Source organism: Brachionichthys hirsutus, chromosome 1, assembly GCF_040956055.1.
Source record: "Brachionichthys hirsutus isolate HB-005 chromosome 1, CSIRO-AGI_Bhir_v1, whole genome shotgun sequence".
In the NCBI taxonomy this organism is placed as follows: Eukaryota; Metazoa; Chordata; class Actinopteri; order Lophiiformes; family Brachionichthyidae; genus Brachionichthys; species Brachionichthys hirsutus.
In genome coordinates this window covers 13,111,237-13,125,068 of record NC_090897.1, presented here as the reverse complement: position 1 = coordinate 13,125,068, position 13,832 = coordinate 13,111,237, and the positions used below count along the sequence as shown (strand labels likewise).

The 13,832-nt window shown below is 43.1% G+C and overlaps 1 protein-coding gene across 1 annotated transcript in view; it reads right to left on the bottom strand.

The window, feature by feature from the left end:
* znf609b (zinc finger protein 609b) overlaps window positions 1-13,832 on the bottom strand; it is a 44,629-nt gene that overhangs the window by 15,403 nt on the left and 15,394 nt on the right. The window contains exon 2 of the mRNA XM_068761030.1: window positions 2,780-3,005. Coding sequence (XP_068617131.1) covers window positions 2,780-3,005 — 226 coding nt within the window. The remainder of the gene's footprint in view (window positions 1-2,779; window positions 3,006-13,832) is intronic.

Below are 13,832 nucleotides of genomic sequence, written 5' to 3'. Positions count from 1 at the left end.
CATTTGTTGAGTCGGCCCACAACACAGCTCTCATAGGTCGCGTCGTCTTGAAACACACTGCAGGAGTTCTAAGATCTGAAGCCGGGTTTCATCAAGCACAATGTGGATGTCCTTGGATTACATTCTTTTTAATCTTAAACAGGGTTTCATCTGGGGGTCTATAGCCAGATGAAGCACCCGCCCACCTAACACGTTGTCTGCAGAAGCAGCTGAGATGACATACACAAAAACACTAGGGAGATAACGGTGCGCTAAAATGTAATTTCAGTTCGGTTCTGTTTATTTTCGGTACAAAAATGGCAGAAATATTTTTCTTAAAATGCAAACAATAGAATTTGTATCAATAAACCAAAGTGACCCATTTGGGTGATATTTCAAATAAATTAGACTGAGTTTTAAAAACTACTGTATTGTAACAATTTTAAAATCTTAAAATTATTAACTTAAAACTGTAAACTCTGAACACTTAGCAGCAACAGCCTGAAGATGACAAATAACTACTACTAACTAGTCATGGTTTTGGCGAGAAAGATTAACTTATCCACATTTTCTGCAGAAAGCACAGATCTGGTTGCCGTAACAACATCTCCAGCCGAGGAGAAAACCGGCTCACTAGCAACAGAGCTAGCTGGAATACAGAGCTATTGCTTTGCTAGTTTTGCTATGTGTGCATGCCTGCGAGCTTCCAGCGCACCTCCCTTTCAGTCAATGGTGTCCGACACTCAGAGGCGTCTGTGCGGAAACAAGCCAAGGACTTTAGTTCCACACGGAGCTCTTAGATCACGCTAGTAATACATTTATTGCATAAATGGTACACAAGTGGACTGAACCAAACACGCAGAACCGAAACGGTTCAATACATTACGGGAACCGTTCCACCCCTAAAAAACACACGGAACAAAGCAGCACTGGCACAGCACAAAAACCACAGCGGACTTTCTTTATCAATAATGATTAAGCAGTGGTGTCAGACGACTGCAGGCCAATTCATAGCTATCAAATAAATCTCTTCATCCATCATCAGATGATTTTCCACCCTGCTGTCGATCAGATAAAGGTTTAGAGCGAGTTAAAAGAAGGGCCGGAAAACAGCGTGTGTCCTAGTTATCGGAAACCCTGACGGCCTCGCAGCTCCATGGCCTTAACAACCTGTGTGCTACACCTGCAGGAACCCCCACCCCCCCAACCCAAAACACACCTCCCTTACTACACCATAGCACTTTCAAAGCCACCCAATCTTCCGCCACCACCAGGTTCCTCACTGAGCCAGAGAGAGTAGCATCAGACAGAAACACAACCCTTCCAGGCCAAACCACCACCTTCTCAGCCAAAATAGCAGCTTTGAGGGAGAGTGCAGGCGAAGGACAGGGAGAGGGACGGGGGCAGGAGGAGGAGGGGGGGGGGGGGGGGGTCGATCACTCTGTGGGAGGCAGAGAATGAGGGAGCACAAACATAGTACTGGTGTTGGCCGTGAGCCATGTTTGTGTCATTAACAGAAGTAGCCTTGTCTACCCCTCCTCCACACCACTCTTGCCCCAGCCCCCTGCCTTGCACTTGCTCTCTCCCCGTTTGCTTGGAAACGGAGTCAAGGGGTGACTAGCTGGATGCTTGGTAAGAGAAAAGAGCTGCAATAGAGAGGAGGACAAGGGTGAAACAGACACAGCCCAGGGCTGGAGCAAAAATCAAAAACACAAGGAGGGTTTTTTTGGGGTGGGGGGGGGGGGGGGGGGCACTCAATAGCTGGGACTGTGCTTTTAGAATGTTGATGAAGCAGGGATCTTTTTTCTTTCGGTTCCTCCGAGGAAGCGCTGTGGATGTGTGGGCGATTTGTACTCAGCATGCCCGCAGAGCAACCGAGCGTGAACTTCTTTGAAGATTAGGTGTTTGCATTATTTCACAGGCAGCGCAGCAAAGGGGGCCGCTTTTCAGGCCCAGCAGAACCTGATACGTCTAGAAATTAAATGAGCAGAATGCGGTTTCAATCTAAGAGAGGAAAACTGAGTCGACCATTTCACCAGGACTGCAGAGCAGAAGAGGAATCTGCTCTATTTCCCACATGGCACTCCTGCAAAAAAGTGCTTTGTGTTATGAGGCATGTTGCTGCTGAGAACAAATATCTCTGCGCAACAATCTCCTGTCTGCGTTCTCCCGAGGAAAAACAAATCAAGGCCACCTAAGAACTGCCTGCCAACCGCTATTCTCGTTGGCAATATTATGCAGCATGAGTGCCGTTAAAGCACACATTAGTAACACCATCAACTCCTGAGGGGATATCCAATTACATTTCAGCAGGCAAATATGGATGTAACGATGGCAAGATGAACATTTTTTAAATGAGAGAGGATTCACGAAAGTCATGACAACCCAGTGCCTGTGATAATACACCCACACAGGCTGTGTGCCGAAACGTAGAGGGATGTGGGCGCGTTTTCTTTCTACATCCAAATCCAGGACTCTCATTTCAGAGGGAGTGATGGGGGAGATAAACAATAGGATTCAAAGAGTTGTGATTCTCATTTAGAAACATTTGTGATTTTACTTAATTAGCTTTATATGCTGCACAAAATACAAATACTGCACTACGATAAGGAATACTACCATCATGCAGCACTATACACAAGCAGATGTTAACTTACTAGACCACTGAACTCCAGCAGCATCAAACTGTCTGCCAAACCAACTTTGATTTCAGCTGACATTCTTGACACGAGATCTTATCGAGAGCACGGTCCAAACGATAATGACTGCATTTTGCACTCCCCCCCCCCCCCCCACTTACCGTCTTCAGTTTCCTGCCACACGATGCCTTCAAGATTGACGCTGGTCCCGGGCTCGCATGGCCCCAAGCACTCCGGGTCAGTGGCCAGGGCCACATCAGATGTGTTCGCTGCCACCGAGCGCGTGCGCACCATTATCTGCTCACACGGCGAGGAAATCTCGCTGTTGCCCGCTGTAGCCAGGAGGTGGAGGGGCGGAGGGGCGGGCGTAGATACCGGAGATTCCATCTGCGAAGACAGAATTGAGGGTTGAGATAGAAACACAAAAGGTACTTAAACTTAAAGCTGAAAACTGCCACAAGGACGGGAGAGTCATGAAATGCTGAGCACATTGGATGTCATCCTGATATACCAGTGGCCCTGGAGAGCACCTTAATCAGTGATGGACTGGTGCAGCGCCGACCTTGCGATATCGTATTGCGACTTTCCTCAACCATGGCGGCGATTAGCAGGGAGGGACATGCAAACTGCTTTTACTGCCTCTCTGGAAGGACAGAATTACTTATGCAGGATTGTCAGACAATCCCTCCCATAGCTTTCCTCCTTCACACACAGCCAAGGGGCATCCGTGACACCAAATCATCTCGCAGGCTGATCACCCATTAATTCTCTCAATTAAAAAGCTAGTTGCGGTGTGTGTGTGTGTGTGTGTGTGTGTGCGTGTGTGCGTGTGTGTGTGTGTGGTGTGGGGGAATAGTTGCGAGCCCCTGAGGGTCAATAATTGACTCCACCTGTTCTGACACATTTTGACAGCAATGAAGGGCCAATTGACATGAAAAAAAAGAATGGAGGTAGGGAGACGATGTGAGCAAACAACTGGAGGTAGAGAAGCGTGTAGGTGGAAAAGAGACAGAGAGGAAGACTGATTGTGATTTAAGGCTGTAGAGACACCGGGCTTAGTGCTCTTCATTCAAGGCAGTCAGTATTAAAGTGCTTCAAATCATTAGCTCTGAACTGTAGGAGGAAAACCACGCTGGAGCCAGCAACACACACATTTATTAATTGGGCATAAATCACTCGGTGTTGGGAAATATGCTGCCAATGCTGGATCCAATTAGACTTAGAAGACAAAATGAAAACTGACACATTGGATTATAAGCCTGTATATCCTTGAGATAATTATTCTAATCGACTTACGGGTCCACACGGGGTATGATGCGGAGAACAAAAACGACTTATCACTGCACCTAATCAAAGTTACTCCTTTACAGCTGGGAAATGTTCTCCGGTTGGCGTTTTGACGAGTCTACCGCTACCGAGGACAAATCCTGGTGTGTTCACGTCTCCTTTCTGCGTTACCTCCAGTGGGTCATGAAGAAATTCTCCGTTATCCTGTTGTTAATTCTTCAGGTACCAATTATATTCCCACCAGCCACAGCTGTAACTCAGTATCAGATGGTGCATTCTGTATTTAAGATAATAAACATGGGCTCAATGCTAAACCACTGGCCATATGCAGTCGTATTGTTATACTACTGTCTCCACTGAATAGATTACAGAATATACAACACACTATTCTAAACATTCGTCACCAAATTTCATCATCTTAAAAGGTGTCTATATCAATGCTGAGAGAAGTGCCTCTGTATAGCACATTTCAAGCCTGTGCTCAGAGGACAGAACAAATTAATGCATGCACCAAACGACATGAAGTCAGTCTGAGCAACGTCATAATCGCTTTGTGTCAGTTTCTGATTCACGACGGGGCCAAGCTGCAGGCCGGCTGAGTGAATGAGACAGGACAGGTAATCACCCGAGCTGTCACCGCTCTGTTCCTTTGCCTCATAGAGACCTCGAGCTGCAGATAGAGATCGCACATCGAGCCCTCCTCCAGAGCGTCAATGAAAGATGCAAACTGATTAATGCAGAGCATTATCTAAATTGGCTGAACTCCAACCGCTTGTGCATCGGCAGCTTGGGAATTGTTATTTTGGGTTAAGCAATTCAACATAATAATGGCCTGGAAGTCTGTCATTTCCAAAATGAAATAATTAGGAGATGTAACAAGCTCCTATGATTACAATCGAGTCATCAATTCCCTTCCTGAGCAGAAGTTGGTGCTTATTGTTCATCTCAGGAGACTTAGCTGTCGGTGCGTCAGTCTAACGGGCATCAGGTCTTTGAACCTCGACTAATGTCTAGATTTTTGCCAACCAACAGTCCAAGACCCTCAGCTGTTCAGCGTACAATGACAAACAGAAATGATCGCAAATCATTTTCTAATATTTAATCACTCCTTAACAAACAAAATGCATCTGTAGTGAGTTTGAACCCAAGAAGAGACTAGTAACGCTCGGATAAAAAAAAAACAGGCCACTGTAAAGCATCTGTGATATTCTAAACACTAAAAAAATACAAAATCTTAAATCCTGTCACCTACCAAGCTGTAGTTGACAGTGGTAGATTACAGTGGTCCTTCATTTATCGCGGGGGTTATGTTCTAAAAATAACCCGCAATAGGCAAAATCCACGCAGTAGTCGGCTTATTTTTTTACAATTATTATACATGTTTTAAGGTTGAAAAAGATGAACCGCGTTGATGAACAGTGGGACCACAGCATTTCATATCAACTGTTGCAAATGAAAGGGACGAGCCAGTCTAATGCATCTTCACAATAAAAGAACCATTCACTGTGCTATGGTACAGAACAATTAGAACAGAATCAATGAAAATGGAAGCACTGTGCAGTGTGCATGAACAGTGGATGACTATTTCCAAGTTTTATCAATGGTTGAGTGAACAAAAGGACTGACTGTGGAACTGCAGAATGTGAACCCACACAGTGAAATGCCCGACATCTCATCCAAGGTTTTAAAAACCCACATGTGACTGAACCACACAACTTGTCAGATTACACAAGGCTCTACCCGACGCTCAGTCGATGCCAAATTCCATGATTAATTCCTTCTCTGCAAGACTTTACAGATTTGAAAAATCTCCCCCAAAGCCACAATGTCTATGAACGTCACGCAATTCTTTTCGGAACTGAAACCCCGACGCCAACTCCTTGAGAAAGGCACACGAGGGAAGTGAAACTGACGGGCATAAATCCCTTCCATCTTGGACCGGTGGGAAGTGGGAGCCGATCCCAACGAGTCGCCCGGGGCAGATTGACTCGTGCTGTGATTTTTACTGGACACATTACCTTCATCTTTGACTTGTTCCATTCGAGGTGGGATTATGAAATTCAACACTGATCTTGGGTTAGGATTATGAAAGGATTACATTGCAGTGTCACACTGAGACACTGGTCATGGTTGCACTAAAGTGAGCAGCGCGGAGCTACAATATACTTCTATATTATGCTCTTGATATTTTAGTTACTACTTACTAATTAGCTTGTTAAAATGGAGACAAATATAGAAATGACTGTCAACAACCAAGTGAATTTAGTCTCACTGTTTTCCCCGTGACATCTGAAAACAAGCTTTTTAATCGTCTATCACAAATACTTGATAGAAAAGAAGAAGAAAAATCTAAGAGCCCCAGGCTGTCATCTTAACGGGATACTAGACAGTAATACTGTTGTAGTAAACGGATCAAAGCGTCCATTAGCTGGATACAAAATCATGTGGCACACAGATACTATTGCTTATTAGGGTTGTGTGATATTGGCAAAAACTTTTATCTCAACATTTTCTGTAATTTTGTCAATGATGAAAATGTAACGATGAGGCTGGTGCGGTCATTCTCTTAATTCCTGACAATGTTTGTTCACTTTTTATCCAGTAATGCTATTTAACTTGCGGTGACCATGTATGACTAAATGTATTTTCCGTGTATCCTACCGTGGAAGTATGGGCTCACGATGAAGACTTCTGATTGGTTCTTGCAATGCGAGTACAATAATTGCTATGGTCAGCTCATATATCCTTACACCATACATGCGGACCATACATGCACGCTACACATTCCTATTTCTAACATGGTTTTGGAGAGGAACTCAACATCTATTCTTAAAAATGCAGCTTCTCCAAATGAATATCTGGTTCAGACACCAACCATATGTTGGAGGCAAAGCTTGTTCTGGTCCCGTTTCCACATTGACTACTCAGATATGACAGAATAGTGTCCACAACAGTGGGATGAACATCCGAACAAACCAGCAGTGAGAATCCAAAGTAGTTTCTCTTTCACCCATCCCGCTTTTAGTGCGACTCTTGCTTAAAGCATCAGTAGCATAAGGAGCCATGTCCATGCCTGACAGGATATGGTTACCCTTTCATACCAAAGTGTAAACCTGTGTTTAACTATCTGGAAGAAAGGTCAGATAATGTCCACTATTTACTCTTATTCTGGGTGAAAAGCTCACCAACACCGACTAACATGTAGACTCCTTCAATGGGAAAGGTTTATGAGGTTCATTCTGAGATCAAACTACTTTGTAGCGGTCAGAGGTATTTAAAGACTCTAGCTGCAACGGGAAGTGATGAAAACCTGACATTCCGGTTGACCTTCTTACGGCACGATGCTTAAATGTGAAGTTCCAAATCCTAGTTTTCCATCAGTCCCAATTTAAGCACCGAGGATAAAGACTAACGCAAGACCAACAAAGATTTTATCCTCCGTAACATCGACACTAACCTACATTTCTACGGTTACCTCTTCCAACGTGTTTGCGATGACCAACATTCCAAACAAAAGAACAGAAAAAGAGATTTGTTTTTACTGAAAGGGGTTAGTAATGGGCTAACCAATGGAAATATTATAGACAAAATAGTACTGCCGTTAACTGATTGTACATGTCACGGCTTAAAGGACAAGATTTTTCAAATCCTTATGAATTATGAAATCAGCATTCATCACACACAAACACAACAAGAAACGCTGCATTAAATAAATAAAATGACAAAGCAGCCATGGCCATCTTCCTGCTTTACATTGAGAAAACATGAATGCCAGAAAACAGAAAACCATGCCAGAAAACACTGAGATAATCACCCAGATTATTTCCTGAAAAATCATCAACAGCTTCAAACAAATAGGCTGAACATCAGGATGAATTAAAATAATGATATTGATTGATATAATGCATCAGGATGTTACAACATGCTTCTCTCAGATTGGGAGGTGACAATGAGGAAGCGTAATCCCTTCACTTTTAGTCCTCCGCTTTATACACATGCAAGCAAGGTGCAAGTACTCACGAGAATAATTTTACTGCATTCACAATGAATGAGTCGAAATATCGGTTTAGAAAGAAAAGCAAATACATAGAAAGAAAACATCTGTCGTAAAAAGAGAAAATGTAATTTTTCCTGACAGGGACTATCATTAAGTGAAAAGGAATCCTTGCAGAACTGCCATTTGTTGGCTGAGCTCGGCGCTCCTGCTTCAATTATGCATTTCTTTTTGACACCAGGGGCAAACTCTGTGAACACCTCTGGTGAGTTCATGACGTCAAAGGCCAGCGCAGATTACACTCCTCGCCGTCTCTGGTCGGTGGCTCTATCGGCACCGCTGACACTCAGTTAACACACAATAATGAGAGGAACACAAACCCATTTATTTCGCTGTCACACAAACATTGTTGAGTCCACATAATGAATTTAAGAAGGGCAGGATTTCAATTCTAACCCGTCCAGGGCGCTCACATGCTTTATAAAGCATATAAGTAGCATTTAAAGCTACGACCGCAACAGAATGGACAACCATCATCTAATTTGATTACTAAAATGTCCAAATCAACCAGAAATGGAAAAAAACAGCTGAATTCCATTTGAAATTGTTAAAGTCTAGCAGATTGCTTTTGAATGCTGCATAGTCTGATTCTTTGACTGCAAGAACATGGTCCTTTTGCTTGAAGCTCAGAATTCATCACAGACACGGAGATAGAAAACACAAACAGGAGCTCCTGACATCTACTGTAGACCAGCAGCTGGCAAAAGGCACTCAGTTTCTAGGCAACTCCTCTCAGTTTTCTCTACTAATTGTGCTTTCAGGAAAGCATAACTGCACATGAATAATACAGAGCGGAAACTAAGCTATGATGAAGTCGGTCACCCACAACCTAATATCTCTGAGCCATAATGAGGCAGCCAGAATCTCACTGGTTATCGTCTAACAAAGAAGCAGTTTGCCATATGACTCACAACAGGCCCATGACATGCATTTAAATAACAAAGGTTTCATTTAACAGAGTCTGAGAGGCACTAGAATTTATGTTCCTCACATTTGTACTTTGCATCAAATCTTTAAAAAATGCATCTGTGAAATTGTGCTTAGTGCCAGCTCCAATATTTTGCACTTCACATTTAAAGATGCAAAACAGCCCTTCAGTCCAGAAACAGAGCTGTGAAAGATGAAGCTATAAACGTGAAAAAGCAGCAAGGAGGAACTTTAATCCTGCAGCCGCTGTAACAGCAGCTGCGAATCACAGCTTCGCTGTTAGAAAGACGGGCATGCCTTCACATGGGCTGCAAACAGCAGTAGTAATCAACCTTAATATCTAAATGCAACAAGTTCAATCACATCTAGAAATACAAATGCCTTTGATTAGACCAAGTGCAGAAAGAATACAGAGCTTTGTCTTCGGAGGTTTTATCTGTGCTGAGGCACAACAGCGTGATGGAAGCGTGAAAGCAATTGCAGCATGGAGGGGAAGATAACTAACTGCCTTACCAATTTGCTCTATTGTGAAGCAATGGCCCAATTTGTCACAGCAGGAAAACCCCTCCTTTTACTACAAATTCCAAAAAGTCAGACAAGACCACTATTTTTGCAAGTCTGGGGTTTTGTTCTGATGGTTTTATTGCTTGCATTCCTGGTGCCGTTGGCAAAATCACTTGCTTTTCCCAGATTTCAGCAATTAACGCGAAGACTAAAGCATAAAACAAAGAAAATAAAACTCAAGCAGCCAAAATACTTTACTTGCTTTAACGCATATTTTCTTTCTAACTTTATTCCGTATTCGTAAACAACTCAAATTCTACAGACCTAACCTGCAGCGCTGTCAATCTGTACTTTTGTAAAAAAAAAAGGAAAGAAATAAGGCGGTCAGGACTTCGGGCTACTGTATGCATGCTAACAAATAAACAAGACATTGGATGCATCCTCTGGGAACCAGGAACACAAACGTTCATGCACAATCCACAGAGTAGCTTCTGAACTAAAGTCTGGACCACCAGGCTGACAGACGCATCTCGCCATACCCGGAGTCACGGCCCTGATGTTATTTATATTTGAAAATCCCACACAAAAATCTTTTTACAGAAGACAAATAATTAAAGCAACCGATTTCTTGTTTCGTTTGATGTCAATTATTTTTATTAAATTCACGAAACTCGTTATTTAACACTCTGCTAATCTGTACGATTAGATAAATACAACAAATACTGCACTCACTATACTACGTTGGCTTAGTCAAGCATTTACTCCCTTCATTGGGAACTCTGAACAGCTTGGGAAACAAAGAGATGGGGAAACAAAAGTAGACAACACCTTGGGAGAGCTGGCACTTTCTCTATTCTTTCCATAGGAAATCTTCCTACCTGTGGCCATTAAACTGTACAACTCCTCACTTTGACTGACGGTTAACGGGAGAAGAAAGTAATATCAGACACTATCTGTATATATCCTTTGTTTTTTCATCCATTATTTATTCTGAATAAACATAATATATATATATATAATAGCTTTTACCTCCTTTGAATTCTTCTTGGTTGTGGGAATATTTCTCTCATACTTTCTGGAGAAATGCAACTGTACAAAAAGTGACCTCCCTTTGGAATTAATAAAGTATTCTGATTATTCTACTTTTTAATTCTCAAAACAACTGAGAAATTGACAGATGACATATTTTTCCTTTATAAAACAAGATTTAATCCATTGTACCTTTTTATATCAGAGCTCTGGCAGGAACTCTGGATGCTCGACTGGCTTAAAAACAGCAGGTGGTTTGGGAGACTTCCCCCGTCTTGCTTCAGCTTGACCTTGTCAACCTAATTCCTTCCTTTCACCCCCCCAGCTCAGCCGGCTCCCTTGAGCCTCCGCCTGCTATTGTTTGTTAGATGACAGGGTGGGGGGCTGGGTTACAACTTCACCGTGGGTATCATGACGGCTCCGCGTCGAAGCGGAGCAACTGGAGCATCTCTGTGTTTACTGCTAATCAAACATGATGACAGCTCATGCTAGGAGCCGTCTGGCCCAAACCGAATCGGTACGCTGTCAGAGAAGCAGCAGCACAGATCCTCAGGTGTTCAAATAAGAACAGAAAACACATGAAAAAGCTTCTTGTAACATGGAATACTGGCAAGCAATGCCCGATCTAAAAACTGCTTTAGTCATGGACTGATAGGATCAAATAATTTGTTGTAATTTCTGTAAAATTCCAGAATATTTATATCAGATTTCAGAATCTGAAATTATTAGCCATGATTGGATTTTACAACTCGTGTGTTAACGGCAAATAAAGATAATTTATGACGACGCTGAACATGGATCCAACGTGCTTATCACCTACATGCTGATTTTGACATTCCCGAACCCTCACCCTTCTCCCTCTTCCCATTTCTCACCTCCCACTTCGAGCACAGGTCAGTTGACAACAACGGTATCTGTTACAACAATAATCCACATTCTTGACGAGGTCACCAACTTGCATTTGACAAAAAGAGAGAAAAAAAGCCTCTGGTGGAAGCAGAAATCCAGATCAACTAAACTGAGCATTAGAGCATTTCCCTCTGCAACCGTTTCCACGGGCATGAATGTTATCTCACAGCAAACTGAGCGGCTCAGCCACCTAGATTTCCACCCAAATACCAACGATTCACTCCTCGTCTTACAAGGCTGAGGCTTTGGCTAAGGATTTGAGATGAGGCTGGAGAGAAATGTAGCTTCCTGTGTTGTGCACAATTCACCACAAAATCCACAGCTGTGCCCAAAGCTCGAGTTTCAACTACCTACTTTACGCAGTCGAGTCAAAATATACACTTGAGATATAGTATCTAGAAATGTTGTCAGTTATACTACAAGGGATATTTCACTGGTTCCAAATATTACAAGCAAAGCAAGTTGTTTTTCACGGTTTGTGGTTTCCCCAAGAGTCGCTCACCTCAACCTATTAATAGACGTTCTTTGTTAGTCTGTTTCCCGGGTGTTGATGGGTTTCTGTGGGTGGGACCTCTGCCAATACTAGAAAGACAATCCTCAACTATACAACAACCCCCCCCAATCAGAATAATGCACAACTGCAAATTAAATGCAACGTATGCAAAGTCACAGATATCCGGGAATCCCTTTGTTTTTGTCTAACAGAATCTATTCTTGACCCGTTTAAGTTGCAGAGAATGCAGTTTCGGCTATAGGGACAGAAATGCAGTGCTAAAGGTGAAAGACAAAGGCTGCATGTCTACATGTGGAGGAGAGCCATACATCACTCAGTTTAATTTAAGGGTTCTCTGCTCATATGATGTGCAGACTATGCATGCACAGCCAGGGTGCATGGATGTGTGTATTTGTGTGTTAGTTGTTGACATGAAGCCTGTTTTGTGGGGATTTGCAGCAAAACCTGGAGAGAACTTCCGAGTTCCGTTTCCTTTTGTATTCATAACCTGGATTGGAATTGAACCATTTCGGGTGGAGTCCTTCACACACATTCAGATACTATATACTGTACTAAGGTCATTTTCACACCGTCCCTGTTGGTCCCCTTTAAACGGACCAGAGTTCGTTTCTACGGATGGTCCGTTCCGTTTGTGCAGTTGCAAAAGCTCATCCGAACTCTGGTGCAGATCAAACAAGCGTAATCTGGTCCGCCTGAAAACGTGGGTCTCGGTTCGCTTGCAAGAGAACCCTGGTTCGTTTCGTTCGTTTCGTAAGCAGTGTGAAAGCTCAGCGAACAAAACACAGGACCAAATGTATGTAGTAACGCTTCAGGCAGTGCATCTCCGGTAGAAGAAGTACAGCGCACACTCCAAAACAAAAATTGTTGAAATACTGCTGTGTGTAGATTTCATCAACTAAATATGCGCTAAAATACTTTCATCTTTTGTTCAGAAGCAGCTACTCATCACAGGTAACTGACGCAACTTCCTTCTCATTCATCCCCGCAGCGCCGCAGCCGCTGAGTGTAGAGCGGGTTGTTCCACTACGCGAACCTGCACGGTCATTGGATAAATGCTGGGCTTTGCCCCACCCATCAGCGTCTCTGGGGCATTATGATTGGGTGATCTGTCTGAGGCGGAATCCCTTTTTGATTGACAGTGAAATAAGCGAATCAGCAATCTTGAAGCATAAAACACCGGGAGCATCAAGTTTTTCTTTCCGTTGTTTTGAACTGAGCCGGAGACTTTACGGATCCCCAGCGACTTTGTCTTTGTTTAAAACTACTAGCGTTGTGTAACATTTATGATGTAGGCCAGAAAAACATGAGCTTCCCCTCCTTGAATAAGCAGCAGCTGCAACTGAAGCACTCCAAACCAAAACAAACATGGGAGAGGGAGGGACTTCCCCTTCTACTTTGTCCAATCGAGCACCCCTTTCAACCACGCGATGCTGCTCAGAAAGTTCGCTTTGCATTAGAAACAACAGTGTGAAAGCAGACAAATTATAAATGCAACAATGTTGGGACTTTCATCTCCCCAATCGAACAGAGTCCTCTTGGTCCAGTGTGAAAACGACCTGAGTATTCCAAGGCATCTGGGGAAGATCTATTTTTATCATGTACCCCAGAAAACCTCATCTGAGAGAAATGCAACTCTTAGCATGAGCATAAATTCAATTTATAACTCCATGAAATGAAAAATATGACCAACAAAACTCTAGCTCCAAAAGAGCAACAAGCACATCTTCAGTTCTTCAAAGCTGTGGGTAGTTTAGTTTGTGAAATACTATCGAATCGCATTTGATGTCTGCTACGGAAAAGAAATGGGAAATTTGCATTTTGAAAAGGTTGTGTGTCGACACACAACAGCAGCACAACATTTTCAAATGCTGCACTACACGTGATGGGAAAGTGACTAATCTGAGCCAACAGCACAGAATAAGATCACAGGAGTGGTGCAGCCAGTCCACACTGCAGGAGTGGAAATGAACTTCAGAGCAAACAGCAGCGT